Genomic DNA, 20,140 nt, shown 5'->3' with positions numbered 1-20,140 from the left:
TACTTCCCCCCACCCCCCCAAGTATATAATACTCTTAAATAATGTGGTAGAAAATCTTATTTGGGTGGACTTTTTTTTTTTTTAAGATTTTTTTTTTTTTTTTTTTTTTTTTTGATGTGGACCACTTTTAAAGTCTTTATTGAACTTGCTACAACACTGCCTCTGTTTTATGTGTTTTGGTTTTTTGGCTGCGAGGCATGCGGCATCCCAGCTCCCCGACCAGGGATTGAACTCGCACCCCCCTGCATTGGAAGGCGAAGTCTCAACCACTGGACTGCCAGGGAAGTCCCTCGGGTGGACTTTTGATCAGACTTTCTTTGCTTTTATTTTTAACTTCCCTAAATTATAAATGTTTATTTTGTAGGTATCATAGCTGCAAATGTTTTTGTATTTTGTTTGTGGAGAGTACCTTCTCTACAGCGGACGATGATCAGATATTTCACATCCAGTCCAGCCTCAAGTAAGTCTAACTTGTGTGATTTTATTTTGAGGTAGAAGTAAAATGGAAGAAATATGCTTTATGGTAATTGAAGTGCTATGAAAAAGATGATTTACTTGTCAATAATTGTAAGCAAAATCTGGAGGATAGGCTGTAAACTCTTGGAGGACAGGAACCTCATTTCTGTTACAGCTGTGTCGAGGCACCTAAAATGTACCTTGCACATAGCAGATATCTAAATATTTTTTAGTGACTTAAGATCCATGATCACTACAAGTTTACTCTTTGAAGAGACTATTATATACAATTTTATTTCCGTAATTGAAATAATTTACTAATTCTTTTTCTAACTAACTTTTTCTATAGGACAAGTTGCTTTCATTGACCTGAGAATCTTTATTGGTTGCTTACTAAGTAGAAAAGAGATTTAAGATAGCATTTTTCAAGTGGTAAAAAGCTGTCTTAAACCATCTTATCCAATCTTTTAACTAGCTCTGGTTTGTTTTGCATGTTTGTGTCATAATAATAATGAAAAAGTCTAAAACGGATCATTTTTACCGGCTGTGTGTTCCACAATTACAAGACTTTTTCTTTCTCTTGTAGAGGTCCTTTGTTCTCCAATGTTGCTGTCAACGTTCAGTCATTTCTCCTTGTTTCACATGGCAGCAAATATGTATGTCTTGTGGAGCTTCTCCTCCAGCATAGTGAACATTCTCGGTCAGGAGCAGTTCATGGCAGTGTACTTATCTGCAGGTAATAAGCTTTCATCTTAGGACCTTTCAGAGTATAAGTGTTCTCCCCTATCTGGAGAAGGGACAAAGGGAATGATTATAGCCATATTCTATATACCGTAAGTGCTCAGTATGTATTTGTTTCTCAGATTGTATATAGAGAAGGATACAAACTGGTGTAGTGTTTAAGCATGTCATTTTTATCTCCCTAGGCCTTGGTTTCTTTAGCTCAGGCCCACCATTTTATAGATTAGTGGTTCCCAGAGTTCCGGGATGCCTCAATTATCTGGATCTGTGTTAAATAACCTTACGCTCATTTCCCAAGTGTGTTCAGTTTTCAGAAAACTTCCGATTAGCTATCCAATAGGGTGTCAAGAATGAGTTCGTTCTTTGTTGCAAGCATATATTAGCATGGAACCACTCAAATCATCCTGGAGGTAGCATCATTTCCTTATTTCACTAGTAAATGATAGTGCAGGATTCCAGGTTCCTAGATGCTGCTAAATTGGCAGTTGGTTGATTATATTTTACTTATCTCAAAAAATTTTTTTTTTACTTTCTGTTTGCAAAATGTACTTAATTATAACCATAAAGTGTAAAAATTCATTCCTAAAATCCCTTCTTTTAAAAACAGTATATCTGGCAGATATGTGTAGTGAAAAGACACTGAGCTTGGAGATGGAAGGCCTAGGTTCAGATCCTGTTTCTGCTTACCAGCTGTGTGATGTTGCAGAAAAGACTATACCTCTCTGAGGATAATACTACTTACTCTCATATGACATGGGGTTGTAGAAGGGATAAAATAAAAGCACCTACCACAAGGCCCCGAGTGGGTACTTAATCAGTGTTAATTAAATACTCACGTGCATCTAGTCTTCAAAACAGAAGCTGAGCAGTATCTTTGGCCTAATAAGGTAAGTGTGTAGTTCTTTCCCTGAGCACTAATGTTGTTGTAGGTACAAAGGGTCTGTTTCAAGTGCCATTAATTCCTGCTCTATAGAAAGTTGTTTTTTAAAATTAGCCATACTCAGTTCAGATGACATTGGTGCCAAAGGGACCTGTAAAGGATCATCTAGTCTAGATCTGCAACACATTCATTTGGCAAGCTGGGTAAAATATAGACTCCCTGGTCCCACTCCAGAGGTTCTGATTTAGTGTTTAGAGCGCAGTCCAGAGAATTCCCAGACAGTTGGTGAGTTTGGGAACTAGTCTTTCTTCATACAGTGTAGATGAGGAAAATGATAACTACAAGGTAAAGTGAATGACCCTACGTTACTCAGTAAGTGGTACAGTGGGTCAGACTTTGCTTTCCCTATAATATATCTGAAGCGACAGGCAGGATAAATATTTATGCCTGCGCCTTGTAGTGACCTGGGTAGAAACCCAACATTGTTAGTCTCTGTGGGGTGGAGGTCAGAAATGGAAGCCATTTTTATACCTCACTAAAATTACTGAAATATGATTTATTTCTTAGGTGTTATTTCCAATTTCGTTAGTTATGTGTGTAAAGTTGCCACAGGAAGATATGGACCATCACTTGGTGCAGTAAGTATTTCTAACTAAAATTTTTCGCTTCATTTTGAAATAATTTTAGAATTACAAGAAAGTTGCAAAATTAGTACAAAGAGTTCCTATATACCCTTAACCCTACTATTAACTACAGAACCACAGTACAACTATCAACGCCAAAATATTAATATTTAAACAATACTATTAACTAATCTACATCTAATTTAGAATTTATACATTTGTAAAGCTTTGTAAATTTCAGGCTATCGCTTTTAACCATTGGTCATTTATATATACTTAACTGGCACAGAGTATATATCATGAGGAGTAGTCAAAATAGTGGATATGCAATCCCCAGAAACTGGAGAGCCTAATCTAGCATTGGAAAATTCTAAGTAATTAGAGATTTGAATCTGATACTGTGTCCTCCTCTTTAGTCAATATTTGAGTGCTATGCAGATTAGACTGCTAGGCAGTGTACTTACTAGAGGCTGAGGATACATCCAGTGAGCAAGATATCAGAATTCCTGCCCTCAGTTATGTTCTGGATGATTTTTAAAAATTACAATTGTGTTTTCTTTTGAGTTTAATGACAGATTTCTAGGCACATGGAAATCTTTACATAATATTTCTTTAAAAACTACACATTCAATTTGTGCATAGTTAAATACACTTAAATGTATTCAGTGCACTTAAATGTATTCAAATAGGGAATTTCACATTTAAAGAAACTGTAAGAAGGTTCAGTTTTGGAAAAGAATCCTTATGTAAAATAACCATTCCATAATTCGTGTGTTCCTCAGATTTGTGTCTACCTAATTTTCCCAATGAGGCCTGTATCTTGTCCTATGACCTTTATGCTTTCTTAACTTAATCCCCCCCCCCATTTTTTTCTTCGTGGAATGTTTATTTTCTATATAAAATTTGATGTCAGTATAATTTATATATCTCAAATTCTACCTCATTTGCCAACTAAGCACCTGTTTTGTGAAGGCAGTGAAGACCACTAGGATCAATCAGAAATGGTCTCTGACTTTCAAGTTTAGTTTAGTTGGGGAGAAAACATTATACACATCTAATATACACTGAAAGGGCTGAGTAGTCTCTGGAGGACATTGGGGGTTCTGAGGGTGGGAAGACTTTTCTCATTACTTCAGAGGATCTGGGAAGGCATTTTGATGTGCCCTCAGACAAGTGGTATTCCCATTTTACAGATAGGAAACTGAAGTTCATGAACAGAGTGTGGCGGCATGGCATTTGGAATTAGACTGAGTTCGAATCCCAGCTCTGCCACTTACTCATGGTTTCCAGGACTTATTACTTAACCTCTCTGAACCTGCTTCCCCATATAAAATGGGGATAACATACCTATTTCTCATTTGCAATGCAGGTGTGTTTAGAGTGCTTAGCATAGTAAGGAACATGTAGTAAGAAAGGTGGAAGTGGTGGTTTCTATTCAGTCATCAAAATCCTATAGAGCCATGGCAGGATAAAATTATTATCCTCAAAAACTTTCATTCATTCTTGGTTAAAATGAAGGAAAACTAAATCACCAGGTATATGGTATTTTTAATGAGAAATCTGGAGAAAAAAATACTGTTGACAAAATTGTGATAGAAAATATAAAGTATTGGTCTTACTGCCTTTGAAAGATGAAGATTGTTAAAGAATATTTGTCAATTATCAGTGGCACAAGGGAGCGAGAATACTGACTAGATTTTGGTAAGGAGTTTAGTTAGAGCTATGCATATCAATCTCATTTAAAAATTGAATTTCTTACTAGTTACTGGTTATTATTATATTCATTCCCTGTGCTATACAGTATGACCTTGTTGTTTATCCTATATATAATAGTTTGCCTCTGCTAATCCCAAACTCCCATTCCTTCCCTCCCCTACCTTCCCCTTGACAACCACAAGTTTGTTCTCTGTATCTGTAAGTCCGTTTTTGTTTCATAGATATGTTGATCTGTATCATATTTTAGATTCCACATATAAGTTATATGATATTTGTCTTTCTCCTTCTGACTGACTTAGTATGATAATTGCTACGTCCATCCATGTTGCTGCAAATGGCATTATTTCATTCTTTTTGATGGCTGAGTAATATTCCAGTGTGTGTGTGTGTGTACACACCACACATCTTTATCCATTCCCCTGTCGATGGACATTTAGGTTGTTTCCATGTCTTGGCTATTGTAAATAGTGCTGTTATGAACATAGTGGTGCATGTACCTTTTCGAATTAGTTTTGTCTGGGTGTGTGCCAAAGAGTGGGATTGCTGGATCATATGGCAACTCTATTTTTAGTTTTTTGAGGAACCTCCATACTGTTTTCCATAGTGGCTGCACCAATCTACATTCCCACCAACAGTATAAGAGGATTCCCTTTTCTCCACACCCTCTCCAGCATTTGTTATTTGTAGACTTTTTAATGATGGCTTTATGACCGGTGTGAGGTGGTACCTCATTGTAGTTTTGATTTGCATTTCTCTAATAATTAACGATGTTGAGCATCTTTTCATGTGTCTATTGGCCATTTGTATTTCTCCTTTGAAGAAAAGTCTGTTTAGGTCTTCTGCCCATTTTTCGATTGGGTTGTTTTGTTGTTGTTGTTATTGAATTGTATGAGCTGTTTGTATATTTTGGAAATTAAGCCCTCGTCGGTCGCATCATTTGCAAATATTTTCTCCCATTCCTTAGGTTGTCTTTTCATTTTGTTTATGGTTTCCTTTGCTGTGCAAAAGCTTGTAAGTTTGATTAGGTCCCATTTGTTTATTTGTGGTTTTATTTCTATTGCCTTGGGAGCCTGACCTAAGAAAACATTGGTATGATTTATGTTAGAGAATGTTTTGCCTATGATCTCTTCTAGGAGTTTTATGGTATAATATCTTATGTTTAAGTCTTTAAGTCATTTTGAGTTTATTTCTGTGCATGGTGTGAGGGTGTGTTCTAACTTTATTGATTTACGTGCAGCTGTCCAACTTACCCAGCACCACTTGCTGAAGAGACTATCTTTTTCCCATGTTATATTCTTGCCTCCTTTGTTGAAGATTGACTGTAGGTGTGTGGATTTTTTTCTGGGCTTCCTGTTTGGTTCCATTGAGCTGTATGTCTCTTTTTGTGCCAATACTACACTGTTTTGATTTCTGTAGCTTTGTAGTACTGTCCGAAGTCTGGGAGGGTTATGTCTCCTGCTTTGTTCTTTTTCCTCAGGATTGCTTTGGCAATTCTGGGTCTTTTATGGTTGTATGTAAATTTTAGGATTATTTGTTCTAGTTCCATGAAAAATGTCATGGGTAATTTGATAGGGATCAAATTAAATCTGTAGATTGCTTTGGGTAGTATTGCCATTTTAACAGTATTAATTCTTCCAGTCCAAGAACATGAGATATCTTTCCATTTCTTTGAATCATCTTTAATTTCCTCTATTAGTGTTTTGTAGTTCTCAGCATGTAAGTCTTTCACCTCCTTGGTGAGGTTTATTCCTAAGTCCTTTATTTATTTTTTTATGCAATTTTAAAAGGAATTCTTTGTTTACATTCCCTTTCTGATATTTCATTGTTATTGTAAAGAAATGCAACCAATTTCTGTTTGTTAATCTTGTATCCTGCTACATTGCTGAATTCGTTTATCAGTTCTAGTAGTTTTTGTGTGGAGTCTTTAGGGTTTTCTATATATAGTATCATGTCATCTACATATAATGACAGTTTTACCTCTTCCCTACCAATTTGAATACCTTTTATTTCTTGTCTGATTGCTGTGGCTAGGACTTCCAATACTATGTTGAAGAGAAGTGGTGAGAGTGGGCATCCTTGTCTTGTTCCAGATTTTAGCAGGAATGCTTTCAGCTTTTCACCATTGAGTATTATATTGGCTGTGGGTTTGTCATAAATACCTTTTATTATGTTGAGATATGTTCCCTCTATACTCATTTTTGTAAGGTTTTTAATCACAAATGGGTGTTTAATTTTATCAAATGCTTTTTCTGCATCTATTGAGATGATCATGTGGTTTTTGTCCTTTCTTTTGTTGTGGTGGTGTATCACATTGGTTGATTTGCGTATGTTAAACCATCCTTGTGACCCTAGGATGAATCCAGTTTGGTCATGGTATATGACCTTTTTTATGTGTTGTTGGATTTGGTTTGCTAATATTTTGTTGAGAATTTTTGTGTCTGTATTCATCAAAGATATTGGCCTGTAATCTTCTTTTTTGGTAGTGTCTTTGTCTGGTTTTGGTATCAGGGTGATGGTGGCTTTATAGCATGTCTTTGGGAGTGTTCTTTCCTCTTAAGTCTTTTGGAAGAGTTTGAGAGGGAGCTGTACACGTTCTTCTCTGTATGTTTAGTAGAATTACCCAGTGAAGCCATCTGGTCCTGGACTTCTGTCTGCAGGGAGTTTTTTTAGTTACAGATTCTATTTCATGTCTAGTGATCTGTTCAAGTTATCTATTTCTTCTTGATTCAGGTTTGGTGGGCTTTATGTTTCTAAAAAGTTATCCATTTCTTCTGGATTGTCAAGTTTGTTGGCATATAATCGTTCATAGTATTCTCTTATGGTTTTTTGTATTTCTGTGGTATCAGTTGTGATTTCTCCTCTTTCATATTTTGTTTATTTAGGTCTTCTTTCCTTTCTTCTTGGTGAACCTGGCCAGAGGTCTGTCAATTGTTTACCCTTTAAAAGAACCAGCTCTTGATTTTATTGGGTTTTGTCCTATTGCTTTTTTAATCTTTGTTTTATTTATTTCCTCTCTGATCTTTAATGTCTCCTTCCTTCTGCTGACTTTAGGTTTTTGTTCTTTTTCTAATTGTTTTAGGTGATGGGTTAGATTTGAGATTATTTGAGATTTTTTTATATCTTAAAGAAGGCCTGTATTGCTATGAACTTCCCTCTAAGGACTGCTTTTACTGCATCCCATAGATTTTGTATGGTTGTGTTTGTAAATAGTTTATCATAGGCTGAATTTGCTCACCAACATTATGATAACCTGCTTGCTGTAACTTCATTGATTTAACTTATCACTGGTCTAACTTGTACGTAAACTGAATTCTTGTGCTTAGGAAAGTACCTTCAGTCTCTTTCTTACAAGGTTGCAAGTGAAATAAAATGATCACTAGTGCAGATTCATTTGGAATTCCATTTTGATTTATCTATAGTGTTCTGGAGTATATCTCTTTGTATAACTTTTTAGTGGCTGCTTCTGGGTACTACAGTCTATATATATCACTTACCACAGTCTACTGGTGGTATTATTTTACCAGTTTGAGTGAAGTGAGCCTTACCTTGCTTTTTGTCTGCATACCTTCCCCAAATTATAATCGTCTTAAATATTTCCTCTACATACATTTAGAATATCACTGTTATAATTTTTGTTTCAACCATTAAACATAAGTTAGAAAATTCCAAGAGAGGAGAACAGTCTATTGTATTTACACCCAATTTTTACTTTTTCCATTGTTCTTTCTTTCTGATGTTCCAGGATTTCCTCCTTATATCATTTAATTGTTTAGAAAACTTCTCTTAGCCATTCCATAGCCACTAGCCAGTTAGGCCTGCTGGTGACAGATTCTCAAGTTTTTTTTCTGAGAATGTTTTGATTTCCCTTTCATTTTTTTTCTACCCTTCATTTCTGAAGGATATTTTCGTTGGATATAAAATTCCAGGCTGACAGTTCTTTCAGCAATTGAAAAATGTGCCACTTTTTTTGGCCTCCATAGTCTCTGAAGAGAAATTCTTTGTTGTTCAAATAGCTTTTCCCCTATAGGTAAGGTGTCATTTCTTTTACTACTTGGTAGACTTTTTCCTTTGTCTTTAGTTTCAGAAGTTTGACTATATGTCTTGTCATGGATATCTGTGTTTATCTTGTTTGTGGTTCACTAGGTTTCTTGAATCTATAGGTTTATGTCTTTTGGGAAATGTTCAGCCATTTCTTCAGATACTTTTTCAGCCTCACCCTTTTTCTTTTCTCCTTCTGGGACTCTGATGACATGATGTTAGATAGTTTGTTATTATCTCATGGGTCTCTGAAACTCCATTAACTTTTTTTAAAGACTGTTTTTCCTCTGTTGTTCAGATTGAGTAATTGCTATTCTGTCTCAAGGTAACTGATTATTTTCTGTCCTTTCCATTCTGCTCAAGCCATTCAGTGTTTTTATTTAGGTTATTGTATTTTTCATTCTAAAGTTTACATTGTTCTTGATATCTCCTATTTCTTTGAGCTTTTCTATTTCTGTGCTGTTTTTTACTTGTTTCAAGCATGTTTGTAATTGCTTGTTGAACCATTTTTATGATGGCTGTTTTAAAATGCTTGTTAGATAATTCTAACATCTGTGTCATCTTGATGTTGGTATCTATTAATTGTCTTTTCTCATTCAAGTTGAGATTTTTCTGGTTCTTGGTATGATGAGTGATTTTTATTTTTATTTTATTTATTTATTTGGCCACGCCTCACAGCTTGCAGGATCTTAGTTCCCTGACTAGGGATCGAACCTCGGCCATGGCATTGAAAGTGCCGAGGCCTAACCACTGGACTACCAGGGAATTCCCTGATGAGTGATTTTTAAATGGAACCTGGACATTTTGGATATTACGTTATGAGACTTTAATCTTAATTAAATCTACTGTTTAGCAGGCCGCCTCTGACAGTGCTGTGATTGCTACTGCCAGGTGAGTGAGGCAGTCCAGGTTCCCCACTCAGTCTCCTTTGACACTGGTGGGGAAGAGCTCTTGTTGCTGCAGGGTGGGGAGTTTGGGCTCCTCAGGAGACCTCTACTGATACAGCCCTGGCTAGGAGGAGGAAGAGTGCCTTATTACTGCTGCCTGTGTGACCTCCACTGACACCACCCTGTCAGGGACGGTGGGACGCCTCATTACAGTCTGTAAGGCTGGAAGTCCAGGCTCTCCACTCAGCTTTTGCTGATGGGGATCGGGCCACAGTTGTTTCTGTGGTGTTTGGCTAGAGTAAAGTGGTTATTGTCTAAAAGTTTTGTGTCTTGGCTAGGCTATGCTTTCTTGGTCCTTTGGCTAGAGAGAGCATTTTTTGGTACAGGCCTATGTTGTCTGAGTTCATTGGTGTTTCCAGGTTGTGAGCTTCTCCAGAGCCCAGTCTGAGCAGCATGAGGCCAAAAGAAAACCCGGGGAACTCACCACTGTGTCATTCCTTGGATCCTAAGGTTCCTAGCTGGGCTGCTCTCCTTTCTCAGTCTTTTAGAGTCATCTTATATTTGTTTTACATATAATGCCCAGGGTTTTTAGCTATATGTAGCTTGTGGAAGCAGAAGGCCTCTTAGAGCAAATTCATTTAAAATTCATAGTGTTAAAAAAAAATTTATATGATAGATACATGAAGATTATATATTGATAAAGAAAAATACTTAATGAAAATTATTTATGAAATAAATAAAAATATTATATGTGCATATTGATTACAAGTTCATAACCAGTATACATAAACAAATTATTAGGGGAGAATAAAAGATCTTTATCTCTAATCAAAGAACCAGACCTCTAGGGTCTACATGGGTTTGGGTTCATGAGTCCCTGAAATTATGTCTAAAATATGTATGAATTTTTCTGAGGAGGAAGGGTTCATTTTTATTATATTCTTAAAAAGCCTCCTACTAGAAAAGGTGAAAATAAAGAATCTCTGCATGGGGTATGCCAAACATTTGTCTAAAAAGCAAGTTGCAACTTATTCAGACACATAAATATATTTAAATCTGCGTAGATAAAGGTCACTTTGAGAAAATTTTAGAAGGATAATGGAACTGCGTCCTATCTTTAAAATAATATGATAAGTACAATAAATTATAGTCACAAAGAAACTGACTTTATATACACTACCAAATGTAAAATAGACAGCTAGTGGGAAGGAGCTGCATAGCACAGGGAGGTCAGCTCAGTGCTTTGTGTCCACCTAGAGGGGTGGGACAGGGAGGGTGGGAGGGAGACGCAAGAGGGAGGAGATATGGGGATGTATGTATATGTATAGATGATTCACTTTGTTATACAGCAGAAACTAACACACCATTGTAAAGCAATTATACTCCAGTAAAGATGTTAAAAAATAAAGTCAGAGGAAAAATGAAATTAAAATAAATAAAATTTAATAACAAAAAAACTGACTTTACATAGAAATGCACAGCTAATGAGAATTTTCTTTAATATTTAAATTTCTGTAATGAGTGCTTTAGATGGAGATAATCATCTATTTACCATATGATCTGGCCATTTCACTCCTAGGTGTTTACCCAAGAGAAATGAAAGAACACAAAGGGTTGTACACAGATGTTCACAGCTTTTTTGGTAACAGCCAAAACTAGAAAAAACTCAAATGTCCATCAGGTGAATGAATATACATATTATGGTATAACCATACAATGGAATGTTATTCACCCATGTAAGGGAATAAATTATTGATACAACCACATGGGTGAATTTCAAAATAACTATACAGAGTAAAGGAAGCCAGACAACAACAAAATGGAGTATATGCTGTGTGAGTCCATCAATATAAAACTCAAAGTGAATCTATCTTAACAAAGTAGAGAAGTTGTAGCCTAGGAATGGGGGAGGAGCAGGAGGGACGCACTGCAGAGGAGCACCAGGGAACTTTTGGGGATGATGAACTTTTTGGCCACACTCATAATCTTGAGTGTGGCCATGGTTTCATAGGTATTTATATGTCAAAACTTAATTATAAACTTTAAACATGTGCAGTTTTTTGTATGTCACTTATACTTCAGTAAACCCAACTTTTATTTTTTATGTTTAAAGACTTGGGAGTCCTTTGTACTATTCCTGCAAACTTTTCTGTAAGATTTAAATTATTTCAAAATAGGATGTTTAAAAAACACCTAAGAGAAAAATTTCTAAAAGGTGCTCCTATAATTGACTCTGATTGACCCTATAATTAAAAGGAAAGGTCCCTACTTTTTTATATTAAAAAGGCTATTTCTGGAATATAGCATCTACCTCTCTTAATCGCCAACTGTTTAGGGTCTTCTGTGTGAAGAGTTGCTTCAGAATAAAGGATTATCTTACATTTTAGGAGTTACTGAAACTTTAAAGACTTATGAGTCCCAGGCATCCCCGAAGTCCGCAGCCCTTTAATATATAGTTGCCAGTCAGCCTAAACAGGGAAACCAGCTCATGCTGCATTCCTAGGAATGCGTTGGGGAAGCTACAAGGTGGAAGGACAGCATTAATATTCCTCAGAAGGAGAACCTGAGACATGAGTTCAGGCAAGTGGACAAAGACAACCCAGGGCTTAGGCTAAAAAAATGAAAGAACAAGGAAACAAAGTCAGCTACATATTAAAAGGGATAGGCTGGGTGTTGGAGATACATGTTAATTTTGCAGTGGAGGTTAGGAGTCAGAATTCTGTAGTCTCTATTTAAGATCAGCTGTCTATTATTGTATATTTACCAGACTGGCTCCTATATAAGTCTGCAATAGTAACACACGAGGTTCTTCAGAAATCCTGACTTCCCTTCACAGGGCAATTGCTGCCTTGTGAAGACACACACACATGCACACACAGCCTCCATAATTTGTTCACTCTTTTGCTGGTTTCCCCACTCCACGTCCTTAATGTATCACAGCAGCTTTCAAGGAAGGATATCAGCACTACCTCAGAAGATGGGATTCCCCACAAAACTTTCTGGGTCATGGTTCCTCTAGGGTGCAACATGTTATACTGGCCAAATTTATATTTGTTCTGAAAGATTTGTTTTGGCTAGAACTTCAACATCTGCCACTATAAGCTACCAGCATATACTGTATTAAGCAGAGTGGATGTCAGTGTCACTGAGAATTTGAAAGTTAGAGTAAAGAGTAACCCTTCACCTTTCAGGCTTTAAGATGTGCAACTTGAATATCCTAGATTTTTAAATAAAACCTAAAAATTCAACTCAGCAAAACCCAGAAGAAATCAAGTTGAGACCTTATTTTCTGAGAGAAAAAAACCAATAAAATTATACTTTTCCCCAAAATGAAACAAATATAATTTGGTTAACTGAATTGAAAGAAGAGCACTAAAATCCTGTACCCTCTAAATTGCTTCTCCATAGATGATTATATTCTCCATCTAAAGTCCTCATTTACAGAAATTTAAATATTAAAGAAAATTCTCATTAGCTGTGCATTTCCATGTAAAGCCAGTTTCTTTGTGACTATAACTTATTGTACTTATTATACATTATTTTAACCATAGGAAGCAGTTCCATTTTCCTTCTAAAATTTTCTCCAAGTGACCTTTATCTACGCAAATTTAAACATATATGTGTCTGAATAAATTGCAACTTGCTTTATTTTTTTAAATGACATTTTATTTTTTTATGTTTTGGTCGTACCATGTGGCTTGCGGGATCTTAGTTCCCCAGCCAGGGATTGAACCTGGGCCCCCGGCAGTGGAAGTGCAGAGTCCTAACCACTGGACCACCAGGGAATTCCCACAACTTGCTTTTTAGACAAATGTTTAGCCTACCCCATGCAGAGATTCTTTATTTTCACTGTTTTTAGTCAGAGGCTTTTAATGAAAATGGACCCCCTTTTTAAAAAATGGCTGTGGAAATGGTCCAGCTTTTAGGAGACCAAAGAGACATGGCAACTAAATGCAATACGTGGGGAAAAACAGCTGCAAGGGCATTAGTGGAGCAATTGATAAAACTGGAATATGTTTATAGATTAAATGAAAGTATAATATATCAGTATAAAATTTCTTGAAATTGAGAACTGTATTGTAGGATATATAAAGATATTCAAGTTCTTAGGAAATATACACTGAAGTATTTAGGGGTAAAAGGGTATGACATATGCAGCCTACTCTCAAATGGTTCAGGAAAAAAAGTACGGATATAAAGAAAAAATGATAAGTGAAATGTGGCAGAATGTTAAAAATTGGTGAGTCTGGTTCAGGAGTATTTTGGAGTTTTTTTCAAAGTGAAACAGACCTAAATGTAAAACCTAAAATAAAAACTTACAGAAGAAAACATAGGAAAAAACTCTTTGTGACCTTATTTTAGGCAAAGATTTCATAGTTGAGAGACCAAAAAGCACAAATTAATAAATCAGACTTCATGTAAGTTAAAAACTTACACTTCTAAAGATACTGTTAAAAGACAAGATACATGCTAAAAGAAAATATCTGCATGTCAGAAGTCTGACAAAGGACTTGTGTCCAGACTATATAAAGAAAAATTCAAAAAGAATGGGCAGAAGGTTTAAACAGACACTTCATAGAAGATGTATGGATAGCAAATAAGCAAATGAAAAGATGAACATCATTAGTTGTTAGGAAAATGAAAATAAAAACCACACTGAGGTATCACTATAAACCTATATTACAGATTTAAAAGACTGACCATACCAAGTGTTGGTGAGGATGTGGAGGAACTGGAAATCTCATACACTGCTGGTAGGAAAGTAAAACACTAAAACCACTTTGGAAAACAGTTTGGCAGTTGCTGTGCTTCCCCATCATAACTGATTATATTTTGTGGTTTTTACTCATTTATGTCTTTCATGCCAGTCTGTAAGCTCCATTAAGGCAGGGACTGTCAATTTTGTTCCCCTCCGTCTCCCCAACATCTAGCATAGTGCCTGGTAGGACTCAAGTATTTGAATGAATGATTATTGTGAGATTTAACGTAAACAAGGGATTATGATCCAATTTCTCAAGTATTGTATCATTTAGAGGAATTAGGAACACGTGTAACATTAAGAAAGTTTAGTTAAATTATCATAATTTATCCAGGAGATATTTCATAGCCATTATCAATTTAAATTATGAAGGTTATGTAGCAATGTGGAAAAACACAATAGACGATAATACTATACAGCAGTTATAATTTCAATTATAACAAGAAATGGTTGACTTACTGGTCATAAGGTTTTTAAGTTTTGATTTTTATTCTCAAATGCAAGACTGTTGGGGAAAGTGCTTCTCAAGCAGGCGGATGCATGTGTGTCCCTGGGAGGATGCTGTGGGGGGGGGGTGGTCATGCAGAGCCATGGGATAAATTTGGCATGCTTTCCTGGAGCAGAACATTTGTCAAACGTTTTAAGGAAAATGTTTAGTGTTACAATGAAGTAGGATACAAATTTCACGTGATTTATGGTAAAGCATTAAATTTGGGAGAAATTCCACACATGTTGGTTTCTTTGGGCAAATTCATGCTCACTCTCTGGTTCAAGGAGTTTTTGTTTTTTTGTTTTTTTTTTAATTTTATTTATTTATTTATTTGGTTGTGTTGGGTGTTCATTGCTGCACATGGGCTTTCTCTAGTTGCAGCGACTGGGGGCTACTCTTCATCGCGGTGCGCGGGCTTCTCATTGTGGTGGCTTCTCTTGTTGTGGAGCACAGGCTCTAGGCGCACGGGCTTCAGTAGTTGTGGCACACGGGCTCAGTAGTTGTGGCTTACGGGCTCTAGAGCGCAGGCTCAGTAGTTACAGCGCACAGGCTTAGTTGCTCCGCGCATGTGGAATCTTCTGGACCAGGGCTCGAACCCATGTCCCCTGCATTGGCAGGCAGATTCTTAACAACTGCACCACCAGGGAAGTCCCTCGAGGAATTTTGTTGAAGTTTGAGAAGTCCTTTTTTAGTCATTAAATGAAATGATGCATGTGACACACATAACTGTCCCTGAAGTTCATTAACTGCTGACATGCTGGTTGTTACATCTTATTGCCTGTAGTTCAGTCCTTGCCAGGTGGTTACCGTATCACGGACTTGGAGTCCCTTTGCCTGATATTTTGTACGTTAGTAATGGAAAGCTTTTTAACTTTGTGCTCACCTAGAAATGTGTGGCTTGTAAGCTTTCTGGAAAAAGTATTTCTATGTTAGACATTGTAGTCACTAAGCAGTTGCACAATGAGAGTTTCACTTTTTCCCCAATGTGTTAATTTGCAGTCGGGCGCAATCATGACTGTCCTTGCAGCTGTCTGCACTAAGATCCCAGAAGGGAGGCTCGCCATTATCTTCCTTCCAATGTTCACGTTCACGGCAGGGAATGTGAGTATTTTTATGAAGTGAAGTGCTGGGGACAGTGGTGATATTTTTACATTGACTGAATTCTTGCCCTTAAATTAGAAATGTCAATGCTGGAGGAATCAAAGTTGTATCAGTTCTGTTCTCTTTTGCTGGCTTTCAGGCCCTAAAAGCCATTATTGCCATGGATACAGCAGGAATGATCCTGGGATGGAAATTTTTTGATCATGCTGCACATCTTGGGGGAGCTCTCTTTGGAATGTAAGTTTGAGTATGATTGACTGTTACACTGCTTTCTCAGCTCATCTCCCTCCCCCCACCCCTAAGGAAGGCAGAATAAGGCAGTTACTTCTGTGATGGAAGCAGGGCAGGTGGGGTTGGGAGGGCAAGGAAATCGCAACATGGTTTGCTTTGGTCTTGAGCAGCTTCACCATATGAGATGGGAACGTGAGACTGTTGGCCCTGCCCCTGCCTCGGTCATTTGTAGAGGGAGACCATCTGTGCCTTTACCCTCCCCTTAACCTCAAGTCACCTGAACTCATGACTGTCAAAATTCCTAGTCCTTCTTGGAGGCTGTTGCCCAGCCCCCTAGTCTGTGCTGTATTCCTTTCCCCACTCTCAAGCCACATCTCCCCTGCCCAGTCCCTACCCTGCTCCCCTACCTGGCTACCACTGACCTCACCAGTGCTGGGCAGACACCCTGAGTGGGGGGAACTGGTCCTGTGCTTGCGATGAGTGTGCAGGTGCCTGCTGCATGACTGGAGTATAGGCCAGATGTCATAAACTCGTGTTGACTACTTATTGAGCATCTGTTATGTTGCAGGCACTGAGCTAGTTACCTTGCGTTATATAATTATTACCTCTGTTTCACTGATGGAAACTGAGGCTCAGAAGTGATCTTCCCCAGGTCAAACAGCTCTTAAGTAGCAGAGCAGAGATTTAAACCCAGATCCAAAGCCCTCCCCACCTCTGTCACAGCACAGTGATTACAGTTACCTTGTGGTTACAAGATCTCCCACTTGTGCTTCAGGCAGTGGACTCTTGCCTAAAACATAGTAGTGCTGTAGTGACGCCGTCATAGGACTTCCTCAGGGCTCCTGGAGTCCATCTGACCGTGAGAGGCCCTTCAGCAGAGCTGTTGTCTGTCTGATATGCTGGATCCCTGATGGCCTCTCTTTTCTTGCATAATGTTGCCTTTTACCCTTATTTGGTTTTTACTTTATTTCACAACAGTGGGAAACCTTAGTTTTTTAATTAAAAAAAAAAAAAAAAGTAGAAAAATCTATTCTAAGTGGAGCAGTTTTGCCCAGTAGGCAGTGGAACTAAATGCCATTATGCCATTTATAATTTTCAGTGATGATTAAAGAATAGCATGTTTGAGTTCGAGCTTTAACAGCAGCCCATTATAAATAGTAAAAACTGACCTGGTATTACAGTATAAGAAACATAAAGACTGATGATGAAAAAGGGGTTTTGTTTTATGAACTCTAAATTTACCTGGCTCCTTCCATGTATACTTAAAGGATCTTTTCCCCAGAAGTTTTTTATTCCTCTCAACTATAATTAGATGACCTTTTTCTGTTCTGAAAACTGGATCAAATGCATTTTAAAGTCCAGAATCTGAAAGGCAGAGGAATCCTTTCTCTTTGCTGTTTCTAATTTCAACTCCTTTCATTTACTAGATCTTGGTCATATCTAGAATTCATCTTTTCTAACATCTTTAATGGTAAAGATTCCTCAGTCTAGATTAAAGATGTTAGAAAAGGTAAAGATCTGTTGGTAACCTCCTGCACATTGCTTTGACTTTATGTCCCTGACCACATTTTATGGTCTTCACCTTGTACTGCTGCAGTAATGATAGCTAATGTATGTTGAGTATTTGCTGTGTGCCTATGCTAAGGAGTAATTTAATACTCTTAACATCCTGTGAGGTAGTGCAACTTACAGAAAGGAAACTGCTTAAAGAAGGGAGTTATCCAAGGTCGCACGGTGAGTCATTGCAGAGCTGGAGTTTCAGACTGAGCACTAGACTGTGAGGCTGCTACCAAAAACAAACAAAAAAAGATACCTCAAAAATTAGTCAGCTTGAAATATTTTCCTAATTTTAATTTAACCGATTGACCAATTACATTTGAACTTACGAGTATAATCAAAACAATGTACCTGTAAGATTAAAGTGTTTGACTCTTTGCTTGAAATAAGTAGGTTAAAAAGATTTGAGAAGACACTTTACTAATGGAGAGTTCCCAACAAGTGTTTCATTTCTTGTAAGAGTTTTATAATTGCATTTGAATCATAGGGTGATCCTTTTTCTCTTGTTTTAAGTTCACCAGAGAACTTCACTCTAAGCCCAAAAGAATTTTGTTACATGCCTGTTAATTAATTTGCATGTTTTTAAAATGCTTTTTTTCTTTCTGCACATTTACTGATCATTTTTCAAAATTTTAATGGTGACTTTTTATGATTAAATTTTAACTATATTTAGTGAGAATTAAGATTCAGGTACAATTCAAGCCCTTTGTAATAAAAAAAATACATGCTCCAAACATTTAAAAAATGTTAAAACATTAAACTGCCATTCTGATATCAATTAAGTTGAATAGAGCATTTTTTCAGTCAGGTGTCTAAGATGAAAGATCAACAAAATCTAGTTTCTGCCTCAGGGAACATGAAATCTGTTTGGGGAAACCAGGGCAAAAATAAAAGTTTCAATAACAAAAGCTTTTTAAAATAGCCATTCAAATCCCCCTCCTCCAGGGAAGCTCCCCGGGGAGGCAGGTGCCTTTGAGCTCCTCCTGCAGCCTGTGCTGCCCTCGGTTAGAGCTCCTGGTCATGCAGACCTGGGCCTGTGGGCTTCTGATCTCACTCCCTGTGTGTTCCTCAGCTTACGCAGATGCTCCCGAGAGGCTGAAGTGCAGCCTTGCGGTTAGAGCACAGGTTACAGGGTCAGATTTGGGTTCTAGTCTCAGTTTGGTGATTCCTAGTTGTGCAGCCTGAGCAAGTTAAATTGCTAAACCTCTCAGTGTTTCAGCTTCCTCGGCTCATTGCTTCAGGCTGTTTTTAGGCATTGTTTAACAGGAGGATGGGGATTTGTAGCTGTATTTTAAAAGGTGGGCAGAATTTGGATCCTTTTGTGTAGCCAGGCTGAAGGTGAGGAAGGAGAGGCATTTAAATTAGTATAGCCATCATTATTAGTTAATTCTAATTCTGACATTTCTTACACTTGACATAATAAAAAGAGTCCAGGCTTAGAATCACTCTGACCTGCAAGTGAGTGCTTGATTGACCACTTAGAAGCTGTTAGCGCCTTGGGCAAATGACTTTCTTTCAGACTTGATTTCTTCATGTTTGTAAATGGGAAAAGTGATACTTGATTTGCAGGGTTGTGGTGAATTAAAAGTAGTGTGTGTGAAGTACTTACAGTTTTGGAGCAGTCACACATGGTCCCATCCTATTTCCATCTTTTATCTATTCTGTATATTAAAGGTAAGTCATTGATCTACATTAAATAAATTAATCAGCTATTTTAATATGCTGGATAGTAAATGACAGTGGCATTCAGTTTTTAAAATGTCAGCTTGATATCATCATAGTACTTGGCATTTGTATGTCATACTGTTTGAATGTTGGACTTGGTTTGTTTTTCTTTTCCCCAGATGGTATATTACTTATGGTCATGAACTCATTTGGAAGAACAGGGAGCCTCTAGTGAAAATTTGGCATGAAATGAGGACTAACGGCCCCAAAAAAGGAGGTGGCTCTAAGTAAAACTGGGGTTGGACAATACTGGTACGACTGGTCCATGCTGCCTGAAGCCCTAGGAATTCATCGGCCCTGGAGTGACCACATCTTTGCTCCTGCCTGGAAGACACTGAGCATCTAGCTTTCCCAGTATTTTAAACTATGTCCCCAGTACATGTTTCATTAGAAAATGAATTATGACAAAGTTGTGAAATAAAGGTTTATATCTCTAGTTTGTAAACAGCGGGTATATGTCTCTTTTGAAGAGCACTAATGCTGCCCTGGAATCTTGCTGTTTGTTGTTATATTTAACATAGTTTGAGTACATGGAAAGGTCTGATTGGAACTCAGAGGCGCTTGTTTTTTAATGTTGGCCTTCTAGCACCTCTGCTAAATATCTACTCTTACTTACCTACCCCTTTCCTTGCTTGGTTGACAGGTAAAAGTTAAGAGCATCTTCTCTCTGGCATGGGTCTGAAATAACAGCTGCAGTATTTTCTAAATTTTCCCAAAAAGGTAGGTAATGTTTCGTGGCAGTGAGTGGCATATACAGAAAGCTATTTTTAGGTTTTGCTTTCTAGGTTAAAATTGTAGCTAAATTAAGAATTAGAAGGAAGTATCTTGGATAAATTCAGACTTGAATCTGAGCCTAATAGCATCTTATGTTGGAAAATGTACATTCTTTGAAGTGGAGCATCTTACTGACATAGCAGACAGAGGTCATCATCATAG

At 37.3% G+C, this 20,140-nt stretch overlaps 1 protein-coding gene and 1 non-coding gene across 2 annotated transcripts in view; one reads left to right on the top strand and one right to left on the bottom strand.

Moving 5' to 3' along the window:
* PARL (presenilin associated rhomboid like) overlaps positions 1–19,649 on the top strand; it is a 61,936-nt gene extending 42,287 nt beyond the window's left edge. Inside the window, exons 5-10 of the mRNA XM_007195338.3 lie at positions 365–460; positions 1,043–1,192; positions 2,645–2,715; positions 15,590–15,691; positions 15,831–15,928; positions 19,324–19,649. Coding sequence (XP_007195400.2) covers positions 365–460; positions 1,043–1,192; positions 2,645–2,715; positions 15,590–15,691; positions 15,831–15,928; positions 19,324–19,435 — 629 coding nt within the window. The 3' untranslated portion in view covers positions 19,436–19,649. The remainder of the gene's footprint in view (positions 1–364; positions 461–1,042; positions 1,193–2,644; positions 2,716–15,589; positions 15,692–15,830; positions 15,929–19,323) is intronic.
* TRNAG-UCC (transfer RNA glycine (anticodon UCC)) lies at positions 13,054–13,126 on the bottom strand. The gene has a single exon. It is a non-coding gene; the product is annotated as a tRNA-Gly (tRNA).
* Positions 19,650–20,140: the final 491 nt, after the last annotated feature.

Source organism: Balaenoptera acutorostrata, chromosome 4 (assembly GCF_949987535.1).
Source record: "Balaenoptera acutorostrata chromosome 4, mBalAcu1.1, whole genome shotgun sequence".
Classification (NCBI taxonomy): Eukaryota; Metazoa; Chordata; class Mammalia; order Artiodactyla; family Balaenopteridae; genus Balaenoptera; species Balaenoptera acutorostrata.
This window is presented reverse-complemented; position numbering and strand designations above follow the sequence as displayed.